The sequence below is a fragment of the Peromyscus eremicus genome, chromosome X (assembly GCF_949786415.1).
Source record: "Peromyscus eremicus chromosome X, PerEre_H2_v1, whole genome shotgun sequence".
NCBI lineage: Eukaryota > Metazoa > Chordata > Mammalia > Rodentia > Cricetidae > Peromyscus > Peromyscus eremicus.
The window spans coordinates 15,098,732-15,111,114 of record NC_081439.1 but is presented as its reverse complement, the minus strand read 5'-3'; the positions used below and the strand labels follow the sequence as shown (position 1 = coordinate 15,111,114).

The 12,383-nt window shown below is 44.7% G+C and overlaps 1 protein-coding gene across 1 annotated transcript; it reads right to left on the bottom strand.

The window, feature by feature from the left end:
* Positions 1-2,568: 2,568 nt before the first annotated feature.
* Positions 2,569-12,083, bottom strand: LOC131899912 (protein FAM104A-like). Its single transcript, XM_059251380.1, has 3 exons — positions 11,943-12,083; positions 11,537-11,636; positions 2,569-2,886 (listed from the first exon to the last, which is right to left on the bottom strand). The coding sequence occupies exons 1-3, from the start codon at positions 11,954-11,956 to the stop codon at positions 2,653-2,655; spliced, it is 348 nt and encodes a 115-aa protein (XP_059107363.1). The 5' UTR covers positions 11,957-12,083; the 3' UTR covers positions 2,569-2,652.
* Between the last annotated feature and the right edge of the window lie 300 nt (positions 12,084-12,383).

Genomic DNA, 12,383 nt, shown 5'->3' with positions numbered 1-12,383 from the left:
TAATGTATGTGGTGAAAGAACCTGAGATATAGAGTTAGTGTCCTAGGAGACTGCAAAGCAGGCAGTCTGAGCGGTTTTCAAAAGCTCCAAAAGCCACTAAGAAACGAAGAATGGTGGATGCCAGAACCAGCACAACAAGGCATCCGCAGCTGAGATCTGTGGAAAATCAATGCAACACAGAAAAACCTGAGCTAACAGCGAAAATGGTGCGGTTTAAAATTACTGACTCCGCAGATGGGAGTACAATTAGTGGAGTCTGATTTTAAAGGCCCTTTGAAGCCAGGCACGGTGGGTTTATTGATAGGAAGATCCTCCACCGCCATAAGAGGTCTTAATCCATACAGCCCTATGAAGGGCATGGTGAAGTGGAAAGATATCCTCACGGGTAGCTGGCATGGGCCCGATCCCGTGCTGACATGGGTGGGAGGTTCTGTTTGTGTTTTCCCACAGGATCGGCTAGACCCTATCTGGGTACCTGAACGATTGGTGCGACAGGCCCATCAGACGGAGAGACGTGATGACACCCCGGAAGCTGATGTGCCTGATCCTGATAGCCCTGATTCTGACAAGCGTGCCAGCGGGAGCAGCTGACTACTCTGGGCTCTTATAAAAGCCTGGCCATACCCTTTACCTATAACATCAATTCTATCACCTTTTTAAAGAAGTGGGCGGGATTAGGTGCCCTGGCAGGCCTACTGGTACTTGTCTCCCTGATGTGCCTGTGGTGCATTGTTCGTTTAAGGGTTTCTCAGCAATGCAATGCAGCCATGATTATCCAAGCCTTTACAGCCATAGAGGCTGGACAGTCTCCCCAGGCCTGGCTGGCTGCATTAAAAACTTGATCGCGCAGGATGCGAGGCTAGTGCACTGCACTTGGGTCTAGCTGTATTGCAAAACCCAAGAAGAGCAAGTCTAATTGCATGTGGGTTGATGCCCTAATTCCCACCTCTGCAAAAAAGGGTATCGGATGGGTCAAGTGTTCTCTGGGTGGATGACACCTGGACTAACACCAGTACAATGTCCAAGTTTATTTTGGCAGAGATTAGACCTCTGCTCTTGCCTGCTGCTTAAAACAATAAAGGGGGAGCTATAGAGAGCCGTGCACGGCCGTGCCTCAAAGATGGCGCAGCATCTGGCTTCTGCCTTCCCGATGGCAGATGCTCCTTATTTGTCTAAGGCTAGGATCTGGCTTGCTTCTGCACACCTGGACCTAATCTGGCTTGCTTGCATATGTCTGGCCCTAGCGGCATTGTCCACGTGGCACCACGGGGTTGATTGCCCAGTGGCTATAAAGGGCGTGGGCTGACTTTCCCAGGAGAGTGACTGTGAGAGTGAGTGAGAGGGTGACTGTGAGTGAGTATGAGTGAGAGAGTGAGAGCGAGAGAGAAGAAAATGACTTTCCCCGGGGTCAGAAGATTATTCAAGGTTCCTGAATAAACTGCTTGGAGAAGAGCCTGGGGTCGCGTCTTCCTTGCTGGTCGAGGCGGACGCGACATGAGGGGAATACTGGGGGTTACAGTATTTATATACAGTTATATAAAGAAATAAATAGTTTTTTCAAAATAAAGTCTTTAAAGAAACAGTAAAGGTAGTATAAAAAATAAGCCACGTAAAAATGGATATTACACAGAGAATCTGGATTGTGTTGTCTTTGGGATTTGTAACTGAAGAAAAACATTTGATCATAAAAGTTGTTGAGTTAAACCAATATGTATATTTTAAAGATACCTTGACTTCAAAATTTGGATGTAAGGATATGTTGCTTTGGAAAGGAGGCTCTGCTTTTATTTCCACAGAAAGCCAGAGGCTATGGACTTGTTCAAGATTAAGATACATCAGGTTTGACCAGCCAAGACCCCCTGAAAGGTCTCCGATGACACCATGGCCCAGATGATCCAACATCCAGAATGGTTTCAAGGCAACTGGCTCAGAAGATACAGCCTCATGGACTATTCCATAATCCTAAAATTTTCTTTGTGTCCCCATAAGATACAGCGCCCCCCTCCAGCAGGAAGTAGTAAGAGAAGCTATGCCCAAATTCTCAAATTATATGTAATTTTACTTTGTTAAGGTTAAAACATTCCTTTTTGAAAAAAAAAAGGGGGGGAAGTGCTGTGGAATGTTCTGTATGGCAAATGTGTTGCTAATTAGTCAATAAATAAAACACTGATTGGCCATTGGCTAGGCAGGAAGTGTAGGCGGGACAAGGAGGAGAATAAAGCTGGGAAGTGGAAGGCTGAGTCAGAGAGACACTGCCAGCCGCCAAGATGAGAAACAGCATGTGAAGATGCCGGTAAGCCACGAGTCACGTGGCAAGGTACAGACTTATAGAAATGGATTAATTTAAGCTGTAAGAACAGTTAGCAAGAAGCCTGCCACGGCCATACAGTTTGTAACCAATATAAGTCTCTGTGTTTACTTGGTTGGGTTTGAGTGCTGTGGGACTGGCAGGTGAGAGAGATTTGCCCTGACCGTGGGCCAGTCAGGAAAACTCGAGCTACAAAGGACCTTTTGAAATCGCAGTGGTGGAGCAAAACAGTAAAAGATTACAAATGCCCATTGACCTCTTACTGAAAATACAGACAAAAGCCAAGACTGCTTTATGTGAATGCCATTGCCTTTTATAAACAAGGGAGGAGGAGGCCTAGGTGATCATGTTGGAGATTGTCCTCTCTGCTGTAGTTTGTATAAATGAGCTTCCTTCAAGATCTGGTTAATGTGGGAGTAAGGACCATGGTCTTGGCCCAATGCATCGTCCTCGTGGGAGAACTCGGGGACATTGGAGTTAAGTTCAGCGGTGTCCTGGTTTAAGCTGCTCTTTGGAACACTTTCTCTCTTGGTGTCATCGATGCTGCTGTGGATCTTTTCATTATCATTGCTTGATGACTGGAAGGAGAAAGACAGAAGGAGGATGGCTATTATGATACTGTCATCATTTCCTGTTCAGCTTGAAGAATACTGGCATCACACTCTACAAAAGGCTTCACAGTCTATAAAGTGCAATCACTTGGGTAGCTCATTCCTTTCTCACAGCAGCACCATCGCTCAAGCTGGGGTTAATGGTACCCATTTGACAGACCAGGAAAGAGATGTCCCACAGGCCCAAAGGCCAGTCTCTGGGAATGTCAGGGAGAGGGTTCAAACACAGGCTTTCTCACTCCAAATGCCTCCACATATCCTCTGGCCCTGTTTGTACCGTGCATCCCAATTACCTGCACCAGGGAAATGTGCTCCCACCCTCCAGGAGAAAGCAGCAATCAATGCTGCAGACTGTGATAGGGATTTGATGAAACAAGTAAGATGGAATGCAGGTCCACGTTCCAATGTGGCAAAGAAATGATGGGGAAAGCTCCATTTACATATATATACATGCACAGGTACACACACAAATAACAGGTTCTTTCCACACCTGTCCCCAAGAGTGGACATAAGTGTTCTTCCTATAGCAATTCAAGGATCCACTCATATCTCCAAATGCCTTTGATAGTTTTAAATGACAGCTGTATGCCAACACTCAGCATTCCTAATATCTGACACCCCTTGGTCTCCTGTTTGTGGTTCAGTGTGCTTTCTGTACTGCGTGTTTGCTCCTAATACTGTCTTTCCTGGATAGAACTTCACTCTTTCTTACTGGTGATACTATGTGGGGTTCCCTTCCCACACAAAAAGTGTGTTATTTTGGAATTCTGTAGACTAGGGATGCAACTCAGTGGTAGAATATTTTCCTCACATGCACAGAACCTTGAATTAGAGCTCCTTGGGTACAGGAACACACACTTGTGCACACACTCATGGACTTGTTGTCTTTAATCTTAATACTTTCAAAGGGGGAGGAGGTGATCACAGTGACCCTTTTCTGAATTGAAATGGTGAACAATATTGCTATTGTATGTCTTTTTTGTTGTTCTTGTTTTTTTTGACAGGGTTTCTTTGTCTAGCTTTGGAGCCTATCCTGGAACTCTCTTTGTAGACCAGGCTGTCCTCACAGAGATCTGCCTGCCTCTGCCTCCTGGGTGCTGAGATTAAAGTCGTGATCCACTACCGCCCAGCAGTATTCTATGTCTTATAAGGACATTTTTCATGTTCGTAGCTATAAGAATGACAGAAACCAAGATGTGTCGTCATTCTCAGGTCATGTGGATCGCCTTATCTCACTACATCACCCACAGGTATCATATGGCAGTATATATGCAATGAGATTCATGCATTCAAAGACTGTCCGTGAGAGACACAGAAGGCAAATGAATCTATGTGTAACTGTCAAATAGCTTTCCATGGATCTAAGGGCTATGCTTGTGAAAGAGGTTTCAGAGGAACCCAGACAAACTATACCTCTTCAAGGCCTCCAGTGGAAAAATCTAGATGTAGCAATTTTACTGTATGTTTTGCTTATAAACACTCAAAAGCCAGGTAACCTATCACATTGAATAAAATCACCCAGTACACAATCTGGTTTCCCTTAGGTAGATATACTTTCTTGGTTGGTTTGGTGTGGGTTCTTTCTTTCTTTTCTTTTCTTTTTTTCTTTTTTTCTTTCTTTCTTTCTTATTTTTTTCTATCTTTTTTTTTTCTGCTGGACTATATTCTGAACAATATGGCAAGTAGGGGAACCATCAGAAATGGGAGAATATTAGGTTTACACTCTTGTGTCATGAAGATTATAGTATCATATGAAGAGGGGATATAGTACGTTAAGGGGCTGAGGATATGGTGACATGGATAGAGAGCTCACCTAACACACAGAAAATACTGGGTTGAAGCCCAGTTTAACACACCAGGTGCTGAGAAGCACTGGTGTAGAACCAGGTAGAGTTTTGGAGGATCACAATGTGAAGGTTATGATCATCTTGAGCAAAATATTCATGTTGAGGTGAACATGAGCCACCTGAGATCCTGCCTATGAGAACTTACAGAAAAACTCACAGCCCTGAATGGAATTATTCAGAGCCATTGTGAAGAAAACAATAGATGACCAGCCTCTCATTTCTAGTTGACATAAAATTTTTACTCACTTATGTAGAGGCATCATTATTACAATAATGTTCATTGATGGTTTTTACAACTTCAGCATCTCAAATATTAACAACCAGAAATCACTAAACAGTTTTTATAAGGGAAGTAACTGCCAGGGCATATTAGCACATACCTGATATACCACCACTTGGGAGGCTGAGGTAGGAGGATCTGGAGGTCAGTCTGGATTACACAGTGAGTTCCAGGCCAGTCCTAGCTGTGTACCAAGTACCTGACAAAACTGAGACCCAGACAGGTAGACAGGCAGGCAGACAAAAAAAAGAATGAACGACAGAAAGAATGCCAAAGTAAATTCAACTAATCTAAATGAAACTGCTTTTATTAATTAATTAGAGTCTTCAGGCCCATTTCTGGTAACAAGGATGATACAGTCCAGAAGACATGCATAAAAATAAGATTATAGAGACTGAATAGGTTGTGTTTTTAAGTGATTCTCTCTCTCTCTCTCTCTCTCTCTCTCTCTCTCTCTCTCTCTCTCTTTCTCTTTCTCTCTCTCTCTCTCTCTCTCTCTGTGTGTGTGTGTGTGTGTGTGTGTGTGTGTGTGTGTGTGTGTGTGTGTGTGTGTGTGTGTAAACTCAATTAAAGAAAAGAGGCCAAAAATTTGACAGTGAGCAAGAAGGAGGGGTATATGAAAGGGTCTCAAGGGACAAAGGGAAGGGGGAGACGATATAATAATATTATGATCTTAAAGAATAAAATAAATGACTAAAAGAAAGAATGAAAGGCACCTGCACCAGCCAGTGTAGGACAGGCAGAATACTAACAGGCAGAACAAGAGATCAAGAGTGTGAGGAAGATTTTGAGAGGCAGACACATGATCATAAGATGAGGGTTTGTGGCCCCTAGGGAATTTCTCCAGCCATAGAAAGCACAAGAACCGTCATGGCAAGAACATGTGGATGCCTGGGGTTTCATGCTGAGAACTCCATTGAGCTGAGCAGACAGATATTCTAATGGACGGATGGGAAAGGAGGACAAAGAACTCAGAAGCCACCCTCACAGTTTTGCAAAGTATCCCCAAACAGGCTGTGCTCATCTTGATGATGTTGGCAGAAACACAAAGGAACATGCAGTGATACCCAGAGAGTGGAGGAGGAAAGAGTCGCTGAGAGCTCTGTACATACACAGGAGAACATCCCAGCCACTGCAGAGGACTCCTGGCAGGGTAAACATACATTCCCGGGATTGAGGTTAGCAGGCTCCCCAGGTTGAGTCCTCCAGTGTAAGCTATGGCCAAGGAAGGGGCAGCTGCAGAAAGTGGGGTGCAGTGAGCAGCTGTAGAAAAGGAACTGCCAGACAGATGGTGGCAGGGATGCAGACAGCAGCTTAGAAACACAGGAGAGAAGGAAGACAGCACCTGGAAGAAGGATGGCCGGTCTCCAGGCTTCACAGGAGGTGGAAAGAGACCTTCAATTGGCTAATGACAGTAATGACGGGAACATGGAAACGGAAGCCATAGGGAACATGTTATCATGGAATAGCATCACAAACACTGAATGGAAATTCATGTATATTCGTGATATAGAACTGGATAATGCTTCCTAAAGTGAAAAGCGAGTGGATCCACGATTTTTCTACCTTCAACCCCAGCTTTCTGTGCAATTCTATTCCTATATACCTGAGAGACATTTGTTTCTGAACCCCAATAGTGTAACAAAATTCACCCTTAAACCCGCTGTACCCCTGGAATTACATGCTGTTTTTTACTAACTGAAACTGACAAGCCCAAGCATGCCCACTGCAGTCTCTAGACTAAGAACTCCCAAAGGCTCCCCACATTTGCACTGGCGGCCCACCTTCTATGATCTGTCCAGAACGATGCACACTCTCTTGAGTCAGAAGACTGTTGAATCACTACTACTTTGTTAATGAGCAAGGGAATGAAGGACATTCATATCTGAAGTTCTGTGGGCAGGTAGGGGGTCTGATCCAGGCTCTCTGAAGACCAGAAGGTAAAATTGGGCCAGACCTTGAGTTCTAAGCTGTATTTCAACTGAAAAATTCAACCTGTGATACAAGCTATGTCGCCTCATCTGTGTGAAAGAAGGGAATGGATTTCAACAAAGCAAAGCAAAAATGTCTAGGAAAGCCTCTCCTGCAGAATACTCGTGGACATGATTATCTTCAATCCACAACTCAGCTTCTAACGTGATCTTGCACATGAGAGTGCTTGCCATACTTGGGCATGCTCCATGGACAAGGGTCCTTAAAGTGTCTACAAGCTATTAGGCCATCTTTGGCCAAGCTCCCCGACCCCATGCACACCCATCCAATGAATGTATCTCCCAAGAAGGTCATTTCAGGGGTACCCGCTTTGCTTAGGCTTTGACAACACAACTAATGACGTCTCTTTGGCTCAGTAAGGAACTCAGAGCCCTCAATTGCTCTGTCTTCCAGATCATACAAAGAAATCAAGAGTGATGGAAATGGCCCCCTACTCAGTTCATTTCTGTTGCGGTGATAAAACACCCTGACCCAAAGCAACTCAGGGTTGAAAGTTTTTCTTTGGCTTACAGATCCAGGTTTTCATCCCTTACTTCAGGGAAGTCAAAGCAGGAATTTAAGAGCAGCATCTCACCTCCAGTCAAGAGCAGAGAGAGAAAGCACAGGGATCCTTGCTTGATTGATGGTTTGCTTATAGCTGGCTTTCCTTTTCTCCTATACATTCTGGATGCCTTGCCCAGGGAGTGGCTCCACCTGCTATAGGTTGGCTCTTTCTACATTCACCAACAATCAACACATACTCCATACACGAACCCAAAACTGATGGAAATAATTCCTCAGAAAGACTATTTGAAAGTCAACGAACTGAACAAGAAAATAACACTGAGTAAGGTCACGAAATCCCCAAAAGGACAAACACCACATCTTTTCACTCCTATGTGGGTCCTACCTTTGATTATTTTGTGTTGTGTGTGATAAATCTTTTGGACCCTGAAGGCCTCTCTGCTGTGCAGCAAACTAAATCAGACCAAATTGGAAAAGCCCAGGATTAATGGGTAAAACTTTCCCAGGTGATTCCCGGCCCCTCAGAGAGGAGATGGGGCTGAGAGATCCAAAAACCACCTGTCTGTTTTCCTGGATGCAGCTTACATACCCTGTGGGAATGGTCTTGAGCCTCTCTGGTGGAGAAGCTTTGTTTGGCTGACTTTGAAGGGGCTGGTTTGGGGAAAGAGATGGGGGAGGGGAGTTGAGGTGGATCTTCCACCAGAACATTCCAGACTCTATGGGTAAAGGGATGCCAGGGTGCCAGGGTTTGAGGTACAGCTCCCACCCAAACAGTGTGCTTATCCTGGAGTCCATTTGGAACCCAAGAAAGTAGAAACAGGCCATTGGGTTGGGGGACGTCAGCTTGAAAAGATGGGAAATAGCAGAATACTGGTAAAACGAATGTAGAGAGCAGAAATCCTGGAGTTTGAAGGGTTCTAGCAGTTTCTGGAGTGATGTGAATGGAAAAAGGAGGGGTTAGGTAAGGGCTAACCAAAATGAAATGTGCAGAAAAAAGCTACATGAGAACCCATGGCCTTAGACCCCAGGAAAAACATATTTAACAAGAGGATGTGGTGGAAGGCATATGATATGAAAAACTGTGAGGGGAATACTGGGGGTTAAAGTTTAAGTGAGAATAGGGGAAAAGGAATGGAGAAAAGAAGGCAGGATGTGGACATTCTAAGGAAAGCTAAGGAATAATGAAGAAGCTTTATATAAATGTACTCTACAGTATAAAAGGTCATACAATGCAATTTATTTAATGATTTGTTTATCCTATGTGCATTGGTGTTTTGCCTGCATGTATGTCTGTGAACGTGTCAGATCCCCTGGAACTTGACTTAAAGACAAATGTGCAATGTGGTTCTGGGAATGTGAACCCAGATCTCCTGGGAGAGCAGACAATACTCCTAATGACTGAGCCATCTCTTCAGCCCCCATACACACTATTCTGAACAAGGATACTGCATGTGGGTGAACAATGTTATTCCCAGAAGCTGTAAGTCATTAAGTAAAATTTCAGCACGGCACATAAATTACCTCCCTATTGTTTGGCCAGCCTCAGAGGTGACCAAAGAATGAAGGCTATTGCCATTGCTCTTGGTTGCCCAATAGAACAAGATGGTAGGACCGTGTAGCTGAGACACTATACACTTCTGTTGCAGGTCACAGGGAAATCAGTCTTGAACTCACCAAGAAAAACTCCCAGCTGGCTAATGTCCACAGTACCAAGAAGGTATATATGCTGGCTGTCGTGAGGGAAAAGACATAAGTGATCTTACCCATTGCTGGACCCTGCATGGTATAATACTAGCCCGCCAGGCATGATGAATCCACTGGTGGAATAGTTGCAGTTCTGTGCCTGGGGCTAACCAATTCTTCTCCTGATTGGGTCTGAGGCCTGCTCCACATGAATGAGTGTATGCCTGGCACTGTAAAGATAGTCAAAACCTATTATTAGTGAGCCCATAGTTCCTCCAAAGTGCTGGGGGTGGACTTACTGTTGTTCTGCTAAATGGTTATGTTGTTAAACTGCCTTCTGAATATTTTTGTTTGCATGCATAGGTCTGCATTGCTCTCAACACTGGTTTCAGAAGCTTCTAGTTGCAATGAGTAGTGGTCAATGTAGAAACACATAACTGTTCAAAGTGCTGACACTAAGCAACTGTGAGTGCTCAGCCACAGAGGGGACATCTACACCACCTGCCCCTGCCCTTGGGCTCAGGGAATATTGTAGATGAGGAGGCAGAAGGAATGTAAGAGCCAGATTACAGGGAGGAGTGCTGTGAAACACTGTCCCCTGGTTATGGTATGGCTCTTGCACACGGGAACTCATGGTAGTTGTGGTTACCTGAACATGATGAAGCCAGGTTAATCCCCTGGGAGGTGCTCTTGTGGCTGAATCTCTAGCTAAGGAGCTATTGGCCACTGATGGCTGCTGGAGAAGGAAGAGTCATTTCTCTCTGGGTAGATGGCCCCTGGTCAGTTACCTGGGACTCAGTGGATGACCCCAAGGCTCTGTGCACTTCAGAAGCACTAGCTGGACAGAGTGAGTTAAACAGGTACATGGATACACAGTGAAAAGGAGGCTCTGACATTTAGACCGATATTGGTTGGAGGAGACCAGAGTAGAGCTGCAGGGAGAGACTGTAGGTGAAGATGATCAAGAAATATCATATCCATGCATGACATTTCAAAGAATACAGAAGAGTATTAAAAAGAGATCCTCCTCTCAGGGGGTTCCATGTCCTGTGAGGCTGGCAGTTAAACTAACCAGCATGGACCACAAACTGCTAACACCAGAAAGAAATGTAAGAGGCTACCAAGCATTCCAGCAGACAGCCTAACTCACCCAGCCTAAAACAGTGGTGTCACAAAGAGCTGTAGCCCCAACAGTTGGGGAAAATCAAGGATGCACAGAAGTCTAACTGGAATAGGTGTGAGGCCCTTAATGTATTTTTCCCATTTGTCTTACTGCTGTTTCCTTGGAACTTAAGCATTAGTTCCCATGTGATCAATAGCAGAGTAGAGGTCTAGGATCAGTACTAGCGACCCACAGCTCACCCCACACTGTCCATTTCTTCTTTTACTCAGCCATCAGGACAACACTGTGAAGCCATTGTTCTTTATCAGGAAGACAGACATGTACCAAGGCTTTTGGTCTTATGTTTGCACTACCATATCTCACACCTTCGTTCCAGGGAGCAGATTTACACGGAGGTCTAAGGATGCTAACCTTGGAAACAAAGGCCAGTATTCATATTTAGGTGACCATATGCAACAGAAAACTCAGTGGGTCAACAACACTCCTTGCTTGACTCGGGTAGGTCTGGGTACATTTTATCCAAAACCTACCTGTGTTTGTGTCCCAGAGGAAGGCACATGTTGATAAGCCTTTTATCTCTTGTTTGGGAAAGGAAACATTGAGCCATACTTACTCATTACCTGATGAGACTTGTCCAGAAACCCTTTACAACGCTCCCTCCTCACTAACTTATGCTTCCATCCAAACCATGCTGCATTACCACTTACTGGTTGTTAAAGTGAAGTCTGTTGAAGTTGAAATGCCAGCTCTTCAGCACAAGCATCCCTAAAGCTTTCCCAAATCCCTTCACACAACCCCCACTTGGCTCTTAGGTTTTCAGGGAGAAAGCCAGAAGAGCACTGTAGCCAGTAGCATGCCTCTCTGTTCTTGCAGATTATTTCTGTCCCAACCGTAGAAGGGGTTCGATTCTCCCTCCCCCTTTGCAAGGTGGAGGAATTTCTGGAACCCCATTCCTCCTGGTTGTGCTTGGGAAAGCCTCTCTGTCAGCCCTGTCTCTGTTCTGATGCACAGTAAAATCACGCTTATGGCAATACTTAAAATCCTGCTCTGCCCCAAAGCCATTGCAGCCAAGGAGAAGACTTTCCCGAGGGCATCTGGGAGAGTTCTCTTGCCTTGTGGAGATGGAAATGAACACCACAGAGCGGGCAATGAGTCAAGTGGAGAAGCTTGGGTGGCCATAGTTCCTACCTCTATAGCCTGCGGGTCCTGGAAGGCCTGGTCCTTCTTATTCCTCTTCGAATGACGGGGAAGGTGGGGGTCTTCCTCATTGACATCTCTTCTCCTTTTCCTGCAAAGAGTTTTAAAGGGAGAGGAGCATCTGTCATCATTCAGCAACTGATCTTTTGGGTGCTTAACTTTCAGCCCTGTGCTAATACCCAAATCCGCAGCCTTGTCTGGGGATGCACCAGTCAGAGCTGCTCTGATGGATTCAGATTCTGCAGGCAGATGGCACTAGGCAGTGGAGGAAACATGTCAAACAGGAATTCTATGTATACCCAAAGCCCAAGTTCAAGTTCCCAATCAGAATCTTAATGTGAACCACTGCTTGGGGCCAAAAACATAAAGATTTTATGATCAGATGTTAAAACTCTACCTGACCAGCCCCATTGTCCACTGAAATAACCGTTCCAGATTGTATGATTTTCGGCTCTGCCGTAGGGCAGCTCTCAAGCTAGGTGCGGCTTCTTTCGTCTGTTTGCTCTTGTGTCTCTTCAGCCAGTGGCTAGGAACAGACACTTCCTGTGTACTGTCAGATTATTCCTGTTGCTATAGCAACAACTATTATGTCACTGTAGCTACTTCACTGCCATCATGACACTGTGGCTGACTACTTCCCTGAAACTGAGTCTAGAAGTGTTTTAATATTTCATTCCCTTACATCTTCCTCCCATGCCCTCTTTCCACATATAATTAGTTTGTTATTTGACAGTATTATTCTTGAATATTCATCTTAAGTTATTATAGGAACATTCTAACATCAGCTATTTCATTAAGATAACTCCTATATGTTTGATTTGTCACACATTTGTCTGAG